General features: G+C 43.5%; 1 protein-coding gene across 1 annotated transcript; it reads left to right on the top strand.

Annotated features, from left to right (window-relative positions):
• The first annotated feature begins 45 nt into the window (after positions 1-45).
• On the top strand, positions 46-16,495 carry LOC106610527 (prostaglandin D2 receptor 2). The gene is made up of 5 exons (XM_014209912.3): positions 46-938; positions 11,383-11,609; positions 12,343-12,455; positions 13,776-13,924; positions 15,257-16,495. The coding sequence occupies exons 2-5, from the start codon at positions 11,431-11,433 to the stop codon at positions 16,154-16,156; spliced, it is 1,341 nt and encodes a 446-aa protein (XP_014065387.3). The 5' UTR covers positions 46-938; positions 11,383-11,430; the 3' UTR covers positions 16,157-16,495.
• The last annotated feature ends 413 nt before the right edge of the window (positions 16,496-16,908 follow it).

The following is a 16,908-nucleotide window of genomic DNA, read 5'->3' as shown; positions in this document are numbered from 1 at the left end:
CGAGCCCTGAGATAATGAGTGAGTGTCTGTGTGAAACGGGGTAAGAGAAAGAGACAGAGGAGTAGAAAGAGACAGAGGTGTAGAAAGAGACAGAGGAGTAGAAAGAGACAGAGGAGTAGAAAGAGACAGAGGTGTAGAAAGAGACAGAGGTGTAGAAAGAGACAGAGGAGTAGAAAGAGACAGAGGTGTAGAAAGAGACAGAGGTGTAGAAAGAGACAGAGGAGTAGAAAGAGACAGAGGAGTAGAAAGAGACAGAGGAGTAGAAAGAGACAGAGGTGTAGAAAGAGACAGAGGAGTAGAAAGAGACAGAGGTGTAGAAAGAGACAGAGGTGTAGAAAGAGACAGAGGAGTAGAAAGAGACAGAGGAGTAGAAAGAGACAGAGGAGTAGAAAGAGACAGAGGTGTAGAAAGAGACAGAGGAGTAGAAAGAGACAGAGGAGTAGAAAGAGACAGAGGAGTAGAAAGAGACAGAGGAGTAGAAAGAGACAGAGGTGTAGAAAGAGACAGAGGTGTAGAAAGAGACAGAGGAGTAGAAAGAGACAGAGGTGTAGAAAGAGACAGAGGAGTAGAAAGAGACAGAGGTGTAGAAAGAGACAGAGGAGTAGAAAGAGACAGAGGAGTAGAAAGAGACAGAGGTGTAGAAAGAGACAGAGGTGTAGAAAGAGACAGAGGTGTAGAAAGAGACAGAGGAGTAGAAAGAGACAGAGGTGTAGAAAGAGACAGAGGAGTAGAAAGAGACAGAGGAGTAGAAAGAGACAGAGGAGTAGAAAGAGACAGAGGAGTAGAAAGAGACAGAGCAGGAACCATAGATGTCTGTGACAGAGCGGGCAGGATCACCATGCACTGAGGAGGGGGACGACTTTAATCAAACCACCTGAATACTGGAATGACTGAAGGAACACAACACTCCTACAACTGAGAATACTACAGTTTACTTGGTGAGTGTAACCAGAGATAACTCATCATCAGTAGCTACATTTACAGAGACTACTCTAGTTATTATTCCAGGTCTCAGTATCAACAGTAGTTAGTATGACTACACTAGTTATTATTCCAGGTCTCAGTATCAACAGTAGTTAGTATGACTACACTAGTTATTATTCCAGGTCTCAGTATCAACAGTAGTTAGTATGACTACACTAGTTATTATTCCAGGTCTCAGTATCAACAGTAGTTAGTTCCCAGAGAGCAGTATTATGGAGAGCAGTGTTAAGGTGTTGTTAATAAGCAAGTATTAATCTGAATTGTACCACTTTCATTCTACCTATTTAGAACAACATATAAACAATCTGTAGATATAGAAAACACAAATATTTAATATAAATCTGGTAGCATTTCCACCCTGGCCCGTTAGATACCCGGCTGCTCTTCTATGAACTGGTTGATAAACTACTGAATATAACCCTATTGTAATGAGAACCATGATGTTATGTAATAACTATTACATGATGCAATAATATCTGCCATTTAGCAGATGCTTTTATCCAAGGCGTACGTGTGGGTGGCCATGGGAATCAAACTCACAATCCTGCCATTGTAATCTCACTACACCATGTACAGTGCTGTATTCCGTCATCTGAAGTTCATTAGGGATGCCAGGCAGTGTACATTTTGCAGTAGCTTGGTGGTAGTTAAAATAGTAAATTAAAATCTAGTTAGTGTTTTCAGTAGTTAATTGCTTTATGGGTGAAGTAGGCAAGAATTTCCTTTCAGAACTGGAAAATTCTCACTCGAATCATGTTTTTTTTAGTTATTTAGGCTAAATTACATGTTCTGTTAACAGATGATCTCAAAGGGTTCTGTTCTTGCAATTTGTATAGTATGACATTTCAGATTTACATATGATAATCTTTCGCTGAGTATTTTGGATGTAGTGAACTACTTTTTCAGTGAAGTAAACTATACTGAACAAAAAATATAAACGCAACATGTAAAGTGTTGGTCCCGTGTTTCATGCGCTGAATAGAAGATACCAGAAATTTTCCAAATGAACAAAAAAGCTTACGCCCCTGTTAGTGAGCATATCTCTTTTATCAAGATCATCTATCCACCTGACAGATGTAGCATATCAAGAAGCTGATTCAACAGCATGGTCGTTACACAGGTGCAACTTGGGGGGCATTGGTAGCCAGCAGCATACCACCCTGCATCCCACTGCTGGCTTTCCTCTGAATCTAAGTAGGGTTGGTCCTGGTCAGTCCCTGGATGGGAGACCAGATGCTGCTGGAAGTGGTGTTGGTGGGCTGGTAGGAGCCACTCTTTCCTCTGTTCTAAAATTAATATTCCAATGCCCCAGGGCAGTGATTGGGGACATTGCAGGGTGCTGTTTTTTTGAATGGGACTTTAAATGGGTGTCCTGACTCTCTGTGGTCACTAAAGATCCCATGGCACTTATTGTAACAGTAGGGGTATTAACACTGGTGTCCTGGCTAAATTCCCAATGTGGCCCTCACACTGTCACCTTATCACCCCCAGCTTATGACTGGCTCATTCATCCCTCTCCCCTGTAACTATTCCCCAGGTTGTTGCTGTAAATGAGAATGTGTTCTCAGTCAACTTACCTGGTACAATAAGCGATAAAAAGTGGCTTATGGTAGAGAAATGAACATTCAATTCCCTGGCAACAATGTTGTTTTAAAGAATTTGGGAGTACGTCCAACCGACCTCACAACCGCAGACCACGTGTAACCACGCCAGCCTAGGACCTCCACATCCGGCTTTGTCACCTGCTGGATCGTCTGAGACCAGCCACCCGGACAGCTGATGAAACTGAGAAGTATTTCTGTCTGTTATAAAGCCCTTTTGTGGGGAGAAACTCATTATGGTTGGCTGGGTTTGGCTCCCATGCCCAGTCATGAAATCTATAGATTAGGGCCTAATGAATTATTTCAACTGACTGATTTCCTTATATGAACTGCAACTCATTAAAATTGTTAAAATTGTTTCATGTTGCATTTACATTTTTGTTCAGTATATATTATTCTTAAGGGTAGCTTTACCGTAGCTTATCCTCTTCCAGTGTGAAGAAATTTGTAGCTTGGTAAAACTATACTTTCAGAGTAGCTTCTCCAACGCTGCTGCCAGGTTAGGAGAAGTGTGGATGATGGGATGTTGTTCCAGAGTGGTGATGTCATGTTGTTCCAGAGTAGTGATGTGATGTTGTTCCAGAGTGGTGATGTGATGTTGTTCCAGAGTGGTGATGTCATGTTGTTCCAGAGTAGTGATGTCATGTTGTTCCAGAGTGGTGATGTCATGTTGTTCCAGAGTGGTGATGTGATGTTGTTCCAGAGTGGTGATGTGATGTTGTTCCAGAGTGGTGATGTGATGTTGTTCCAGAGTGGTGATGTGATGTTGTTCCAGAGTGGTGATGTCATTTTGTTCCAGAGTGGTGATGTCATTTTGTTCCAGAGTAGTGATGTCACTTTGTTCAGGAGTGGTGATGTCCTCTTGCTCCAGAGTAGTGATGTCACTTTGTTCCATAGTGGTGATGTCATGTTGTTCCAGAGTAGTGATGTCATGTTGTTATTGTTCCAGAGTGGTGATGTCATGTTGTTCCAGAGTAGTGATGTCATGTTGTTATTGTTCCAGAGTGGTGATGGGATGTTGTTCCAGAGTAGTGATGTCATGTTGTTATTGTTCCAGAGTGGTGATGGGATGTTGTTCCATAGTGGTGATGTCATGTTGTTCCAGAGTAGTGATGTCATGTTGTTATTGTTCCAGAGTGGTGATGTGATGTTGTTCCAGAGTGGTGATGTCATGTTGTTGTTGTTCCAGAGGGGTGATGTCATGTTGCTGCAGAGTGGGTGGATTTATTTAAGTCAACTAACCAGGATGTCTAGCTGTTCATGTACAGGCATGGCATACTAACATGTATTTAGTCTGGGTACTTTATACCACAATTTGACAGGAGTGTGTGTGTTGGGGGAGGGGGGGGGGGGAGGGGTGAGAGAGATGAAAGACTTGTGTGACAGAATTAATATTCATATGTTTTAATCTAAGTGAGATTTTTTTATATATACGCTGCCTTCAATGCTGATTGGCTGACATCTAACCTCTAACCGCGTGCGCACCCCCCCCATCCCATCCCCACCTCACCCCAAATGAACTTGCCATGACACGGTTCTACTGTTGTTATGTTGATTTCATAGTCTGATTTAAACATTAAATGGTATCTTTAAACCACTGGCTTTCACCCCCTGACTTTGGCTTTTGCATGCCTGTGTGTTTTTAACACGCTCTGTCTGTCAGAATTGCACAAGTGCTCAGTCATACCAAGACCTGGTCTGGTACGCAGCTAGGGGATATACTTCAGCAACAAGTTCTGACATGTTGTTGCCACAGGAGGGAAAACCAAATGTTTTGACAGAGATCAGATCATCCACTGATATTCTACTCCTAATGAAGTGCTAGAGAATACATGAGGAGGATATAGAGACAGGAAGTGGCGCTTCAACAGTAGTAAGAGGCTATATATAGTAGAGGGGTGGGATTCATATTCACACACTCCTCATGTTTTCTCTACTTCTACATCATCAGAGTAAACAGAGACCTAACAGCTGGGGAGAGTTAACAGCACATGTTTCATTTGCAGTGGGCATTACTGTAAGTACTCAAAGATGAAATGACTCTACTGTTTGAGATTGTTTGAAATTTTCATCATGTTTTCTCATCAAAGTAGATACAAAACACCCACAGTCAGTGAATGATCTGATCTCTGTCAAAACATACCTTTTTAAGGAGTTTTTTTTTAAATATTTGGTTTTCCCCACTGTGACAACATGTCAAAACATGTCACACACTCCTTCCCTGCTTCCTCGGTAGCCAACAGTAAGAAGTCACGTCATAGCCCGAGAGATACAGAGTAAGAAAAATACTTGAATCACCTTTTACTGTCACACTGCTGTTGATTTCTTTGTCTGAGTAGATCTTTTTCCAGTTTGCATATTTCATGTTTCAGGTTATTACATGATTTACATATTCAGGTTACTTGGTACAGTTGCAGACAGTTAGATGGGTTATGATTTACATATTCAGGTTACTTGGTACAGTTGCAGACAGTTAGATGGGTTATGATTTACATATTCAGGTTACTTGGTACAGTTGCAGACAGTTAGATGGGTTATGATTTACATATTCAGGTTACTTGGTACAGTTGCAGACAGTTAGATGGGTTATGATTTACATATTCAGGTTACTTGGTACAGTTGCAGACAGTTAGATGGGTTATGATTTACATATTCAGGTGACTTGGTACAGTTGCAGACAGTTAGATGGGTCATGATTTACATATTCAGGTTACTTGGTACAGTTGCAGACAGTTAGATGGGTCATGATTTACATATTCAGGTTACTTGGTACAGTTGCAGACAGTTAGATGGGTCATGGACACTCAAGGTCATGGACATTTTTACATTGTACAAAGGCAGTGTTTCTCAATCCTAGTCCCGGGGACCAAAAGGGGTGCGCGCACTTCTGCCTCCATCCCACCACACAGCCAACCTCAATGAAAGGCTTTAGGATTGGTAGAATAGAGAGTGTGAGATGTGTAAATATAATCAATTCGTCTCAAAGTTTATGAGACAAAATCAAATGTTTTCAAGGACAGAATAAAACAAATGTTTTGACAGAGATCAGATCATCCACTGACTATGGGTGTTTTGTATCTACTTTGATGAGAAAACATGATGAAAATTTCAAACAATCTCAAACAGTAGAGTCATTTCATCTTTTGAGGACTGACAGTAATGCCCACAGCAAATGAAACGTGCTGTTAACTCTCCCCAGCTGTTAGGTCTCTGTTAACTCTCCCCAGCTGTTAGGTCTCTGTTAACTCTCCCCAGCTGTTAGGTCTCTGTTAACTCTCCCCAGCTGTAAGGTCTCTGTTAACTCTCCCCAGCTGTTAGGTCTCTGTTAACTCTCCCCAGCTGTTAGGTCTCTGTTAACTCTCCCCAGCTGTTAGGTCTCTGTTAACTCTCCCCAGCTGTTAGGTCTCTGTTAACTCTCCCCAGCTGTAAGGTCTCTGTTAACTCTCCCCAGCTGTTAGGTCTCTGTTAACTCTCCCCAGCTGTAAGGTCTCTGTTAACTCTCCCCAGCTGTTAGGTCTCTGTTAACTCTCCCCAGCTGTAAGGTCTCTGTTAACTCTCCCCAGCTGTTAGCTCTCTGTTAACTCTCCCCAGCTGTTAGGTCTCTGTTAACTCTCCCCAGTTGTTAGGTCTCTGGGTGCCACTAAAATTCTAAACTACGGAGCATTTAAAAAAAAATAACATCTGTCCAAAAGTATTGTGAGATCATGGATCTTGTTGATTTCCCCTTGGAAATTCAATTATGTGATAGTGTAGAACCACTCCACTCACCACCACCACCACCATCTATCTATCATAGTGTAGAACCACTCCAATCACCACCACCATCTATCATAGTGTAGGACCACTCCAATCACCACCACCATCTATCTATCATAGTGTAGGACCACTCCAATCACCACCACCATCTATCTATCATAGTGTAGGACCACTCCAATCACCACCACCATCTATCTATCATAGTGTAGAACCACTCCAATCACCACCACCATCTATCTATCATAGTGTAGGACCACTCCAATCACCACCACCATCTATCTATCATAGTGTAGGACCACTCCACTGACCACCACCATCTATCTATCATAGTGTAGGACCACTCCAATCACCACCACCACCTATCTATCATAGTGTAGGACCACTCCAATCACCACCACCACCTATCTATCATAGTGTAGGACCACTCCAATCACCACCACCATCTATCATAGTGTAGGACCACTCCAATCACCACCACCATCTATCTATCATAGTGTAGGACCACTCCAATCACCACCACCATCTATCTATCATAGTGTAGGACCACTCCAATCACCACCACCATCTATCTATCATAGTGTAGGACCACTCCACTGACCACCACCATCTATCTATCATAGTGTAGGACCACTCCAATCACCACCACCATCTATCTATCATAGTGTAGGACCACTCCAATCACCACCACCATCTATCTATCATAGTGTAGGACCACTCCAATCACCACCACCATCTATCATAGTGTAGGACCACTCCAATCACCACCACCATCTATCTATCATAGTGTAGGACCACTCCAATCACCACCACCATCTATCATAGTGTAGGACCACTCCAATCACCACCACCATCTATCTATCATAGTGTAGGACCACTCCAATCACCACCACCATCTATCTATCATAGTGTAGGACCACTCCAATCACCACCACCATCTATCTATCATAGTGTAGGACCACTCCAATCACCACCACCATCTATCTATCATAGTGTAGGACCACTCCAATCACCACCACCATCTATCTATCATAGTGTAGGACCACTCCAATCACCACCACCATCTATCTATCATAGTGTAGGACCACTCCAATCACCACCACCATCTATCTATCATAGTGTAGGACCACTCCAATCACCACCACCATCTATCTATCATAGTGTAGGACCACTCCAATCACCACCACCATCTATCTATCATAGTGTAGGACCACTCCAATCACCACCACCATCTATCTATCATAGTGTAGGACCACTCCAATCACCACCACCATCTATCTATCATAGTGTAGGACCACTCCAATCACCACCACCATCTATCTATCATAGTGTAGGACCACTCCAATCACCACCACCATCTATCATAGTGTAGGACCACTCCACTGACCACCACCATCTATCTATCATAGTGTAGGACCACTCCAATCACCACCACCATCTATCTATCATAGTGTAGGACCACTCCAATCACCACCACCATCTATCTATCATAGTGTAGGACCACTCCACTGACCACCACCATCTATCTATCATAGTGTAGGACCACTCCAATCACCACCACCATCTATCTATCATAGTGTAGGACCACTCCAATCACCACCACCATCTATCATAGTGTAGGACCACTCCAATCACCACCACCATCTATCATAGTGTAGGACCACTCCAATCACCACCACCATCTATCATAGTGTAGGACCACTCCAATCACCACCACCATCTATCTATCATAGTGTAGGACCACTCCAATCACCACCACCATCTATCATAGTGTAGAACCACTCCAATCACCACCACCATCTATCTATCATAGTGTAGGACCACTCCAATCACCACCACCATCTATCTATCATAGTGTAGGACCACTCCAATCACCACCACCACCTATCTATCATAGTGTAGAACCACTCCAATCACCACCACCATCTATCTATCATAGTGTAGGACCACTCCAATCACCACCACCATCTATCATAGTGTAGGACCACTCCAATCACCACCACCATCTATCATAGTGTAGGACCACTCCAATCACCACCACCATCTATCTATCATAGTGTAGGACCACTCCAATCACCACCACCACCACCATCTATCTATCCATCTATCTATCATAGTGTAGGACCACTCCAATCACCACCACCATCTATCATAGTGTAGGACCACTCCAATCACCACCACCATCTATCTATCATAGTGTAGGACCACTCCACTGACCACCACCACCGCCATCTATCTATCATAGTGTAGGACCACTGCACTGACCACCACCACCATCTATCTATCATAGTGTAGGACCACTCCACTGACCACCACCACCATCTATCTATCATAGTGTAGGACCACTCCACTGACCACCACCACCATCTATCTATCATAGTGTAGGACCACTCCACTGACCACCACCACCACCATCTATCTATCATAGTGTAGGACCACTCCGCTGACCACCACCACCACCATCTATCTATCATAGTGTAGGACCACTCCGCTGACCACCACCACCATCGATCTATCATAGTGTAGGACCACTCCGCTGACCACCACCACCATCTATCTATCATAGTGTAGGACCACTCCGCTGACCCCCACCACCACCATCTATCTATCATAGTGTAGGACCACTCCGCTGACCACCACCACCATCTATCTATCTATCTATCTATCTATCTATCTATCTATCTATCTATCTATCTATCTATCTATCTATCTATCTATCTATCTATCTATCTATCTATCTATCTATCTATCTATCTATCTATCTATCTATCTATCTATCTATCTATCTATCTATCTATCTATCTATCTATCTATCTATCTATCTATCTATCTATCTATCTATCTATCTATCTATCTATCTATCTATCTATCTATCTATCTATCTATCTATCTATCTATCTATCTATCTATCTATCTATCTATCTATCTATCTATCTATCTATCTATCTATCATAGTGTAGGACCACTCCACTGACCACCACCACCACCATATGTCTATCCATCACAGTCATTCATAGACACAAGCGGGAGAAAGAAAGGAAAAAAAACTTCACAGTGTTACGGTAAGTGTTCCCACACAGCCACATCGCCACGTTACAGTGCTGGTTTACAGAAAGACAGATGGAAGACAGACGACCACCTGTGTTAATTAGCCCTCTAGCTCCAAAACCTGTGTGTAAGCTAACTGGAGAGGAAGTGTAGAGGAAGTGTAGAGGAAGTGTAGTCGGCCGGCTGGAGGCACACAGCTGTATGGATCTGTGCTAACCTGCTACGTTAAGTGTCTCTTCCTTATTTGAAGGATTATTTATTGCTGATATGGAACATGAGTTTCATATGTTTCGAAAACCGTATCGCAACCAATGATTATGGACGTTTCTACAGTTGAAACCGTATCGCAACCAATGACGTTTCTATAGTTAAAACTGTATCGGAACCAATGATTACGGACGTTTCTATAGTTCAAACGGATAAGGAGAGCTCACAGCTGACAACCCTTGGGATAAGGCAGAATGCCTCGTTAGTGCCATGGGTTCTCGAGAGCAAAGTGTGATCATGCTCCTCTCTGTCTTCTTCTCTGACTATGGGTCTGTCTCTGAGCGTGCGGACGTGCAGATGTGCATGACTGTGTCTGTGTCACTGACTCACTAAATTAAATCAACTCACTGGTGCAATTAGGCAACAATGTCTGTCTTCCAATGAATTAAAATGTTACATTCAATTCTGTTCAAAATCCATCAGGACTGAAATTCCAATGATTCCAGCAGCAAATAATTTGTAAAAGTATGGATGTCACCAGTTCTGGTCAGTCAGTATACAGATGTCCAAAATAAATAATCCACATGATGAAACCCCAAAGATATTCCAGTAGGACTAAAGGCGGCCACATACATATATTTGGTTTGCTCCTAGCAGAACTTGGCTAGGCGAAGCGGCTGTCTCATACTCCCTGAAGACCTTCGCTTGTAAAATTTGAAAAAAGCAGCAATATTACTGTTGTTTGTCCCTCTTGAGACACCGTAGCAACAGCATAGCCAGAAATAGCCAGAAACAGCATAGCCAGAAACACTTCCTCAAAATTAATCTAAGCTAAATCAAGAAATCTGTCATTAATTTGGACGTTTTAGCCGAAAAGGTCTTAGTTGCGCAAATTTACATCTACGTAACACTTCATGTTCCCCCACTCCTACTAGGAGTAGTACTTCTGACCAATCACCAATGACTTCAGTTTCCTAACCCTAACCCTAACGAAAAAAATGTATGTGCACAAACAGCCGAAGACCAATACTAATAAAGACATCACAAAATGTTTTCAGAATATACGCGAAAACTTTTTTGGATGTAAAACATACAGTAAGCTTAAGAAACAGCCATCCAAACTTGCAGTAACAGTAACAGGTGTGAGCAATCAGTTGGCACAGTCATTCCCATGAAGGACTACAATACTTGCCATTGTTTAGTACAGTATTCTTCCCAGTAAGGTTTTGCAAGCAGGATAATAAGGGTTCCAAAACACATAAACAGGAAAAGACTTGGACCACCCCACATCAATGATGAAGATCTTAAAGTTGTTAATACTGTAGATGAGTGTAATCACAGTTAATGTCATGAGTCATGAGTACCCTATTTACAAGCCATAAGTGGATTATTTCATTTAATGGAAAAAATATAGGCCCAGTAGTGGATTTCTGCCCACACAGTACTGTATGGTACCTGTCTGTCTGCCTGTACATGGAACAGACTCATGGTTAATGTCACCAGATGTCACAATGACATTACATGTCACTCATCTAATTCTTCCCACCCCTCTCTGTCACTCTCTCTCCCTCACTATTTCTCTCTTTCTGTCACTCTCTCTTTGTCCTTATCTGTGTCTCTCTGTCTCTCTCTCCCCTCTCTCTCCTCCCTCTCTCTCTCTCTCCCCTCCCCTCTCTCTCACTCTCTCCAGAGCCATAATGTCTAACTCCTCCTCCTCTCTGGTCTGCCCTTTCTACAACAGCATATATACAACCCATTCATCCCTCCCTCCCTCTCTCTTTCCCTCCAGAGCCAAGACTTCCAACTCTCCTCCACTTCCTCATCACTCTCCTCCAGGATGTTCAACTCCTCCTCCTCTGCGGTCTGTCCTCTCCTCCAGACCATGCTGGACCACTCTGTAAACAACAACACGGGGGTCAACCTGGTGGTGGTGTGTGTCCACGGGCTGGTCTCCTGTCTGGGTATCCTGGAGAACGCTCTGGTCCTCTGGGTGCTCGGCTTCCGCCTGCGCCGCCGGTAGGTTGGCTGGTGGTGTGTGGTGGGGGGGTGCTGTGTGTGTGTGGTGGGGGGGGGGGGTGCTGTGTGTGTGTGGTGGGGGGTGCTGTGTGTGTGTGGTGGGGGGGTGCTGTGTGTGTGTGGTGGGGGGGTGCTGTGTGTGTGTGGTGGGGGGGTGCTGTGTGTGTGTGGTGGGGGGGGTGCTGTGTGTGTGTGGTGGGAGGGGTGCTGTGTGTGTGTGGGGGGGGGGTTGCTGTGTGTGTGTGTGGTGGGGTGGTGCTGTATGTGTGTGGTGGGGGGAGTGCTGTGTGTGTGGTGGGGGAGTGCTGTGTGTGTGTGTGGTGGGGTGTTGCTGTGTGTATGTATGTGGTGGGGGGTTTCTTTGTGTGTGTGGTGGGGGTGGGGGGGTTACTGTGTGTGTGTGTGCGTGTGTTCACAGCAGGGTTTGGCTCAATTCTAAATGAAGGCAGTCAATTCAGGAAGTGATTTGAATAAATAATGCAGAAATGTAAAAACATCTGAAAGAAATAGCTTCTGCTTTTCAGTTTATTGAGAAGTTACTGAAAATGAATGTAATTATTTTATACTATTGAATTGTAATTTTAGTTTACTTCCTGAATTGGCTGCTTTCAATCCTACCCTGGTTCACAGGTTGTCTCAGTGTAGTGTTTTCTGCGTAGACAGTGTGTGTGGTGTCCGGAGGGACAGGAGTAACATTGGGAATAACGTGAATTCCCTTCTTTTTTCTTCACAGGACCGTGGCCTCTGTCTGGGTTCTCAACCTGGCCCTGTCAGACTTCCTGGCTACGCTGACCCTCCCTCTCTTTACACACTACCTGCACTCCTCTCACAGCTGGGAGCTGGGAGGTATGCCCATAGACCATATATCAGTCGCCGTTAGCGCAGTTGCCAACAACCAGGTGCATCCGGTTTTCCGGGATATAGCTAATTCAACCTAACTTCCTTCTCTGCTCAAATCCAGAGGTTGGAACTCCGCTCAGGCATTTTCTTTTCTAACCGCTGCGTTGGGTAGATGTGAATTCTTCTATGTGACGTCCTAGTAATAGCGGGTCCCAGATAAAATGGCTGACAAATTCTGCCATTCTGATGACTAGGGGCTTTATGACATCAGCCTCTCCATTGTTGTGTCTATAGGTACGCCTACATTGAAATACATTAACAGAAAAACGTAGGAGCTAAACTAGTAAGCCACTGACAGAGTGTGCATTAAATATATATGTATACGGTATGTACAATATATGTATGACATGGGTATTGGTAATGTACACTACATACACAAAAGTATGTGGACACCCTTTCAAATGAGTGTATTTGGCTATTTCAGCCACACCCGTTGCTGACAGGTTTATAAAATCAAGCACACAGCCATGGAATCTCCATAGACATTTGCATTAGAACGGCCTTACTGAAGAGCTCAACGTGGCAATGTCATAGGATGCCACCTTTCCAACAAGTCAGTGTCAAATTTCTGCCCTGCTGGGTTTGGCAGATGCAAGGTGAACACTACCTGCCCCAATGCATTGTGCAAACTGTAAAGTTTGGTGGAGGAGGAATAATGGTCTAGGGCTGTTTTTCATGGTTCGGGCCCCTTAGTTCCAGTGAAGGGAAATTTTAACGCTACAGCATAAAATTACATTCTAGACAATTCTGTGCTTCTGACTTTGTGGAAAAAGTTTGGGGAAGGCCCTTTGCTGTATCAGCATGACAATGCCCCCGTGCGAGTGGAGGATGTTATAGCAGCAAATAGGGAACCAACTCCATATTGATGTCCATGATTTTGGAATGAGATGTTTGATGAGCAGGTGTCCACATACTTTTGGTCATGTAGTGTATAGATAGATATGCTAAATAATAGTGTATGTGTCACATTTTTTATTTAACCTGTATTTAACTAGGCAAGTCAGTTAACAACAAATTCTTATTTACAATGACGGCCTACCCCGACCAAACCCTCACCTAACCCAGACGACGCAGGGCCAATTGTGCGGCGCCCGATGGGACTCCTGATCATGGCCGGTTGTGATACAGCCCGTGATTGAACCCGGGTCTGTAGTGACGCCTTAGACTGCTTCGCCACTCGGCCCCACATGAGATACGCCATTGTTGTTTACTATACAGCAGCACTGTTTTCCCTTCGGGAACAATAAACTTGATCCTATCCTCTAGGTCCGCTGTGTACGGCCCAGTCCTCAGTCTTCTTCCTCAACATGTTTGTGTCAGCCTTCCTCCTGGCGGCCATTTCTCTGGACCGCTGTCTCCTGGTGGCGCGGCCCGTCTGGAGCCAGAACCACCGCTCCATTAGCGCCGCCTGGAAGGTTTTGCTTTCTGTTTTGTTACGTCATTAGTTCTGTTACGTCATTAGTTCTGTTACGTCATTAGTTCTGTTAGGTCAATAGTTCTGTTATCTCATTAGTTCTGTTACGTCATTAGTTCTGTTACGTCATTAGTTCTGTTACATCATTAGTTCTGTTAAGTCATTAGTTCTGTTATGTCATTAGTTCTGTTACGTCATTAGTTTTGTTACGTCATTAGTTCTGTTACGTCATTAGTTCTGTTCCATCATTAGTTCTGTTAAGTCATTAGTTCTGTTATGTCATTAGTTCTGTTACGTCATTAGTTTTGTTACGTCATTAGTTTTGTTACGTCATTAGTTCTGTTACGTCATTAGTTCTGTTAAGTCATTAGTTCTGTTATGTCATTAGTTCTGTTACGTCATTAGTTTTGTTACGTCATTAGTTCTGTTACGTCATTAGTTCTGTTCCATCATTAGTTCTGTTAAGTCATTAGTTTTGTTACGTCATTAGTTTTCTTATGTCATTAGTTCTGTTACATCATTAGTTTTGTTACGTCATTAGTTCTGTTACGTCATTAGTTCTGTTATGTCATTAGTTCTGTTACGTCATTAGTTTTGTTACGTCATTAGTTCTGTTACGTCATTAGTTTTGTTACGTCATTAGTTCTGTTATGTCATTAGTTCTGTTACGTCATTAGTTTTGTTACGTCATTAGTTTTATAACGTCATTAGTTCTGTTACGTCATTAGTTTTGTTACGTCATTAGTTCTGTTACGTCATAAGTTTTGTTACGTCATTAGTTCTATTACGTCATTAGTTTTGTTACGTCATTAGTTCTGTTATGTCATTAGTTCTGTTCCATCATTAGTTCTGTTAAGTCATTAGTTCTGTTACGTCATTAGTTCTGTTATGTCATTAGTTCTGTTACATCATTAGTTTTGTTACGTCATTAGTTCTGTTATGTCATTAGTTCTGTTACGTCATTAGTTTTGTTACGTCATTAGTTCTGTTATGTCATTAGTTCTGTTACGTCATTAGTTCTGTTATGTCATTAGTTTTGTTACGTCATTAGTTCTGTTATGTCATTAGTTCTGTTACATCATTAGTTTTGTAACGTCATTAGTTCTGTTTTCGTACATTGATGATGTAATTATATAATGTATTATGATGACCTGTGAGTGTTTACAGTGTCTCCGTGTTTAATCTGCAATAGGGTGTTGCCCGTAGTGGTAATATTGTAGACACTTTAACAATAGCTATGTCTAAAGTGCATAAAGCAGAAGACAAGTTTCTGCGAGACATCCATGCACTGAACAATAAAGTCATCTTCTAATCTTCTTTCTCTTCTTCCAAGGTGTGTGCTTTGGGCTGGTTGTGGGCGGCGGCCAACACCTTCCCTTACTTCCTGTTCCGGGCGGTGACGGAGAAGACGGACGGAAGGAAGCTCTGCTACCACCATTTTGGATTGTACTCGTCGCCAGGGACACTAGAGAGGGACTGTAGGGTACGGCAGGCGGCGACCGCCGTGTCCAAGACGTTCCTGGCGTTCCTACTCCCCCTAGTGGTGATTGCAGGGAGCTACGCCCTCTTTGGCATCAGCCTGAGCCAGAGGAGGAAGAGGAGGAAGGACAGCAGTAGTAGACTCACCGGGGCATTGACTGTTACCAACGTGGAACGCAGAGAGTCAAAACCCAACACAAACACCAAAAGCTCCACCCCCAACCCAAAAGTCTCCACCCCTACCTCCACCTCCATCAAGTTGTCTTCTAGACGGACCGAGCCCGGCCTATCCCGTGGATTCACCAAAATGGTGACATCAGTCATCGCGACGTTCGCCCTCTGCTGGGCGCCCTATCACGTGTTCTGCCTCATTGAGGTTGCCGCCCAGTACTGGCCGAACAAGGTCGTGTTGGTGGAGGTGGGGTTGCCAATGGCGACAACCTTTGCCTTCCTGAACCCGGTGTTAAACCCAGTGCTGTACGCGTTCAGCTGTCCCAACTTCTGCATCCGGATCAGACAGAGTCTGGGGTCGCTGATGGAAGGACTGGTGGAGGAGGGAGGGATGGGTGGAGCAGGAGGGGGGGGGCTGGGGTTGAGTATCAGGAAGGGGAGGAGGAAGGGAAGGGGGAGCATGGGGGGGAACTCATCATCGTCACCAAGCTGTCTGGGGACTCCAGACTCTCTGCATCTGCCTCCATCAACCACAACTTCAAAGCCAGTTGTGGACACCTGGAGCAAGGAGAGGACACTCTGAACTGACTATATACTCTGAATGAGAAAACGTTGTTGACATCAACTGAGACAATAAGAATCACCTCTGTTGTTCTGCTGGCATCCAGGAGTGCTTCCTGTGCTGTATGTTACTACATCCTGTCCTAATGTTTAACTGCTCCTCAATAACTGGCAGTCTTTAACTAGTTGATTCTGTTTAACTTGAATTAGATTTTTTTGTGACCATTTATAGAATATTAATATGATAACAAAATGATCTGGCACTTCACAAAGAGTTAATTCTCTGAAATCATTTTGGTGGATATTGTGTGTGTGTGTGTTCTTGAAAGCAGTTGTCTATCAATAAAGGAATCCATCAGAATTTGATTATCAATCCCTTTTTACATCAGCAGTTTCACTCTCCAGAGCTGTCTGTTTTCTGTATTTATATTGTGTATGATGCTGTTGACTATGTTGACTGCGTGTCTGTACTCTGTCTGTGCGTTGTCTGTTGCTGGCAGCACCTGGTCACTAAGTCACACTCTGGGTTTGTGTTAATGTTCTTGGCAAATAAAGTGACTGTGATGTTATCACACCCAGAGAGCAGTAGATACATACAAGTAGGACCTGTCACATCCCAGACCTCTAGTGCAACAACACTTTCAGTTCAAACAGCTGACCCTTTCATCACATTTCAGCACCATTGGTTTTGATGAATTAAACATATGATCCTCTTTAGCTTCTACCTGTTTCATCCTGCAATTGCTTTCTGCTTAACCTCTAAATGTCTAAGGC

The sequence above is a fragment of the Salmo salar genome, chromosome 04, assembly GCF_965601325.2.
Source record: "Salmo salar chromosome 04, fSalSal1, whole genome shotgun sequence".
Lineage (NCBI taxonomy): Eukaryota > Metazoa > Chordata > Actinopteri > Salmoniformes > Salmonidae > Salmo > Salmo salar.
Note: the sequence above shows the minus strand (reverse complement) of the source record. Positions and strands in the feature narration are given on the sequence as shown.

What these genes read in the sequence shown, in the direction of transcription:
- LOC106610527 (XM_014209912.3), top strand. Translation starts at nt 11,431, where the DNA reads ATGTTCAACTCCTCCTCCTCTGCGGTCTGTCCTCTCCTCCAGACCATG. An exon ending in TCACAGCTGGGAGCTGGGAG is followed by an intron (nt 12,456 to 13,775) that starts GTATGCCCATAG and finishes CCTATCCTCTAG; the next exon opens with GTCCGCTGTGTACGGCCCAG. An exon ending in CCATTAGCGCCGCCTGGAAG is followed by an intron (nt 13,925 to 15,256) that starts GTTTTGCTTTCT and finishes TCTTCTTCCAAG; the next exon opens with GTGTGTGCTTTGGGCTGGTT.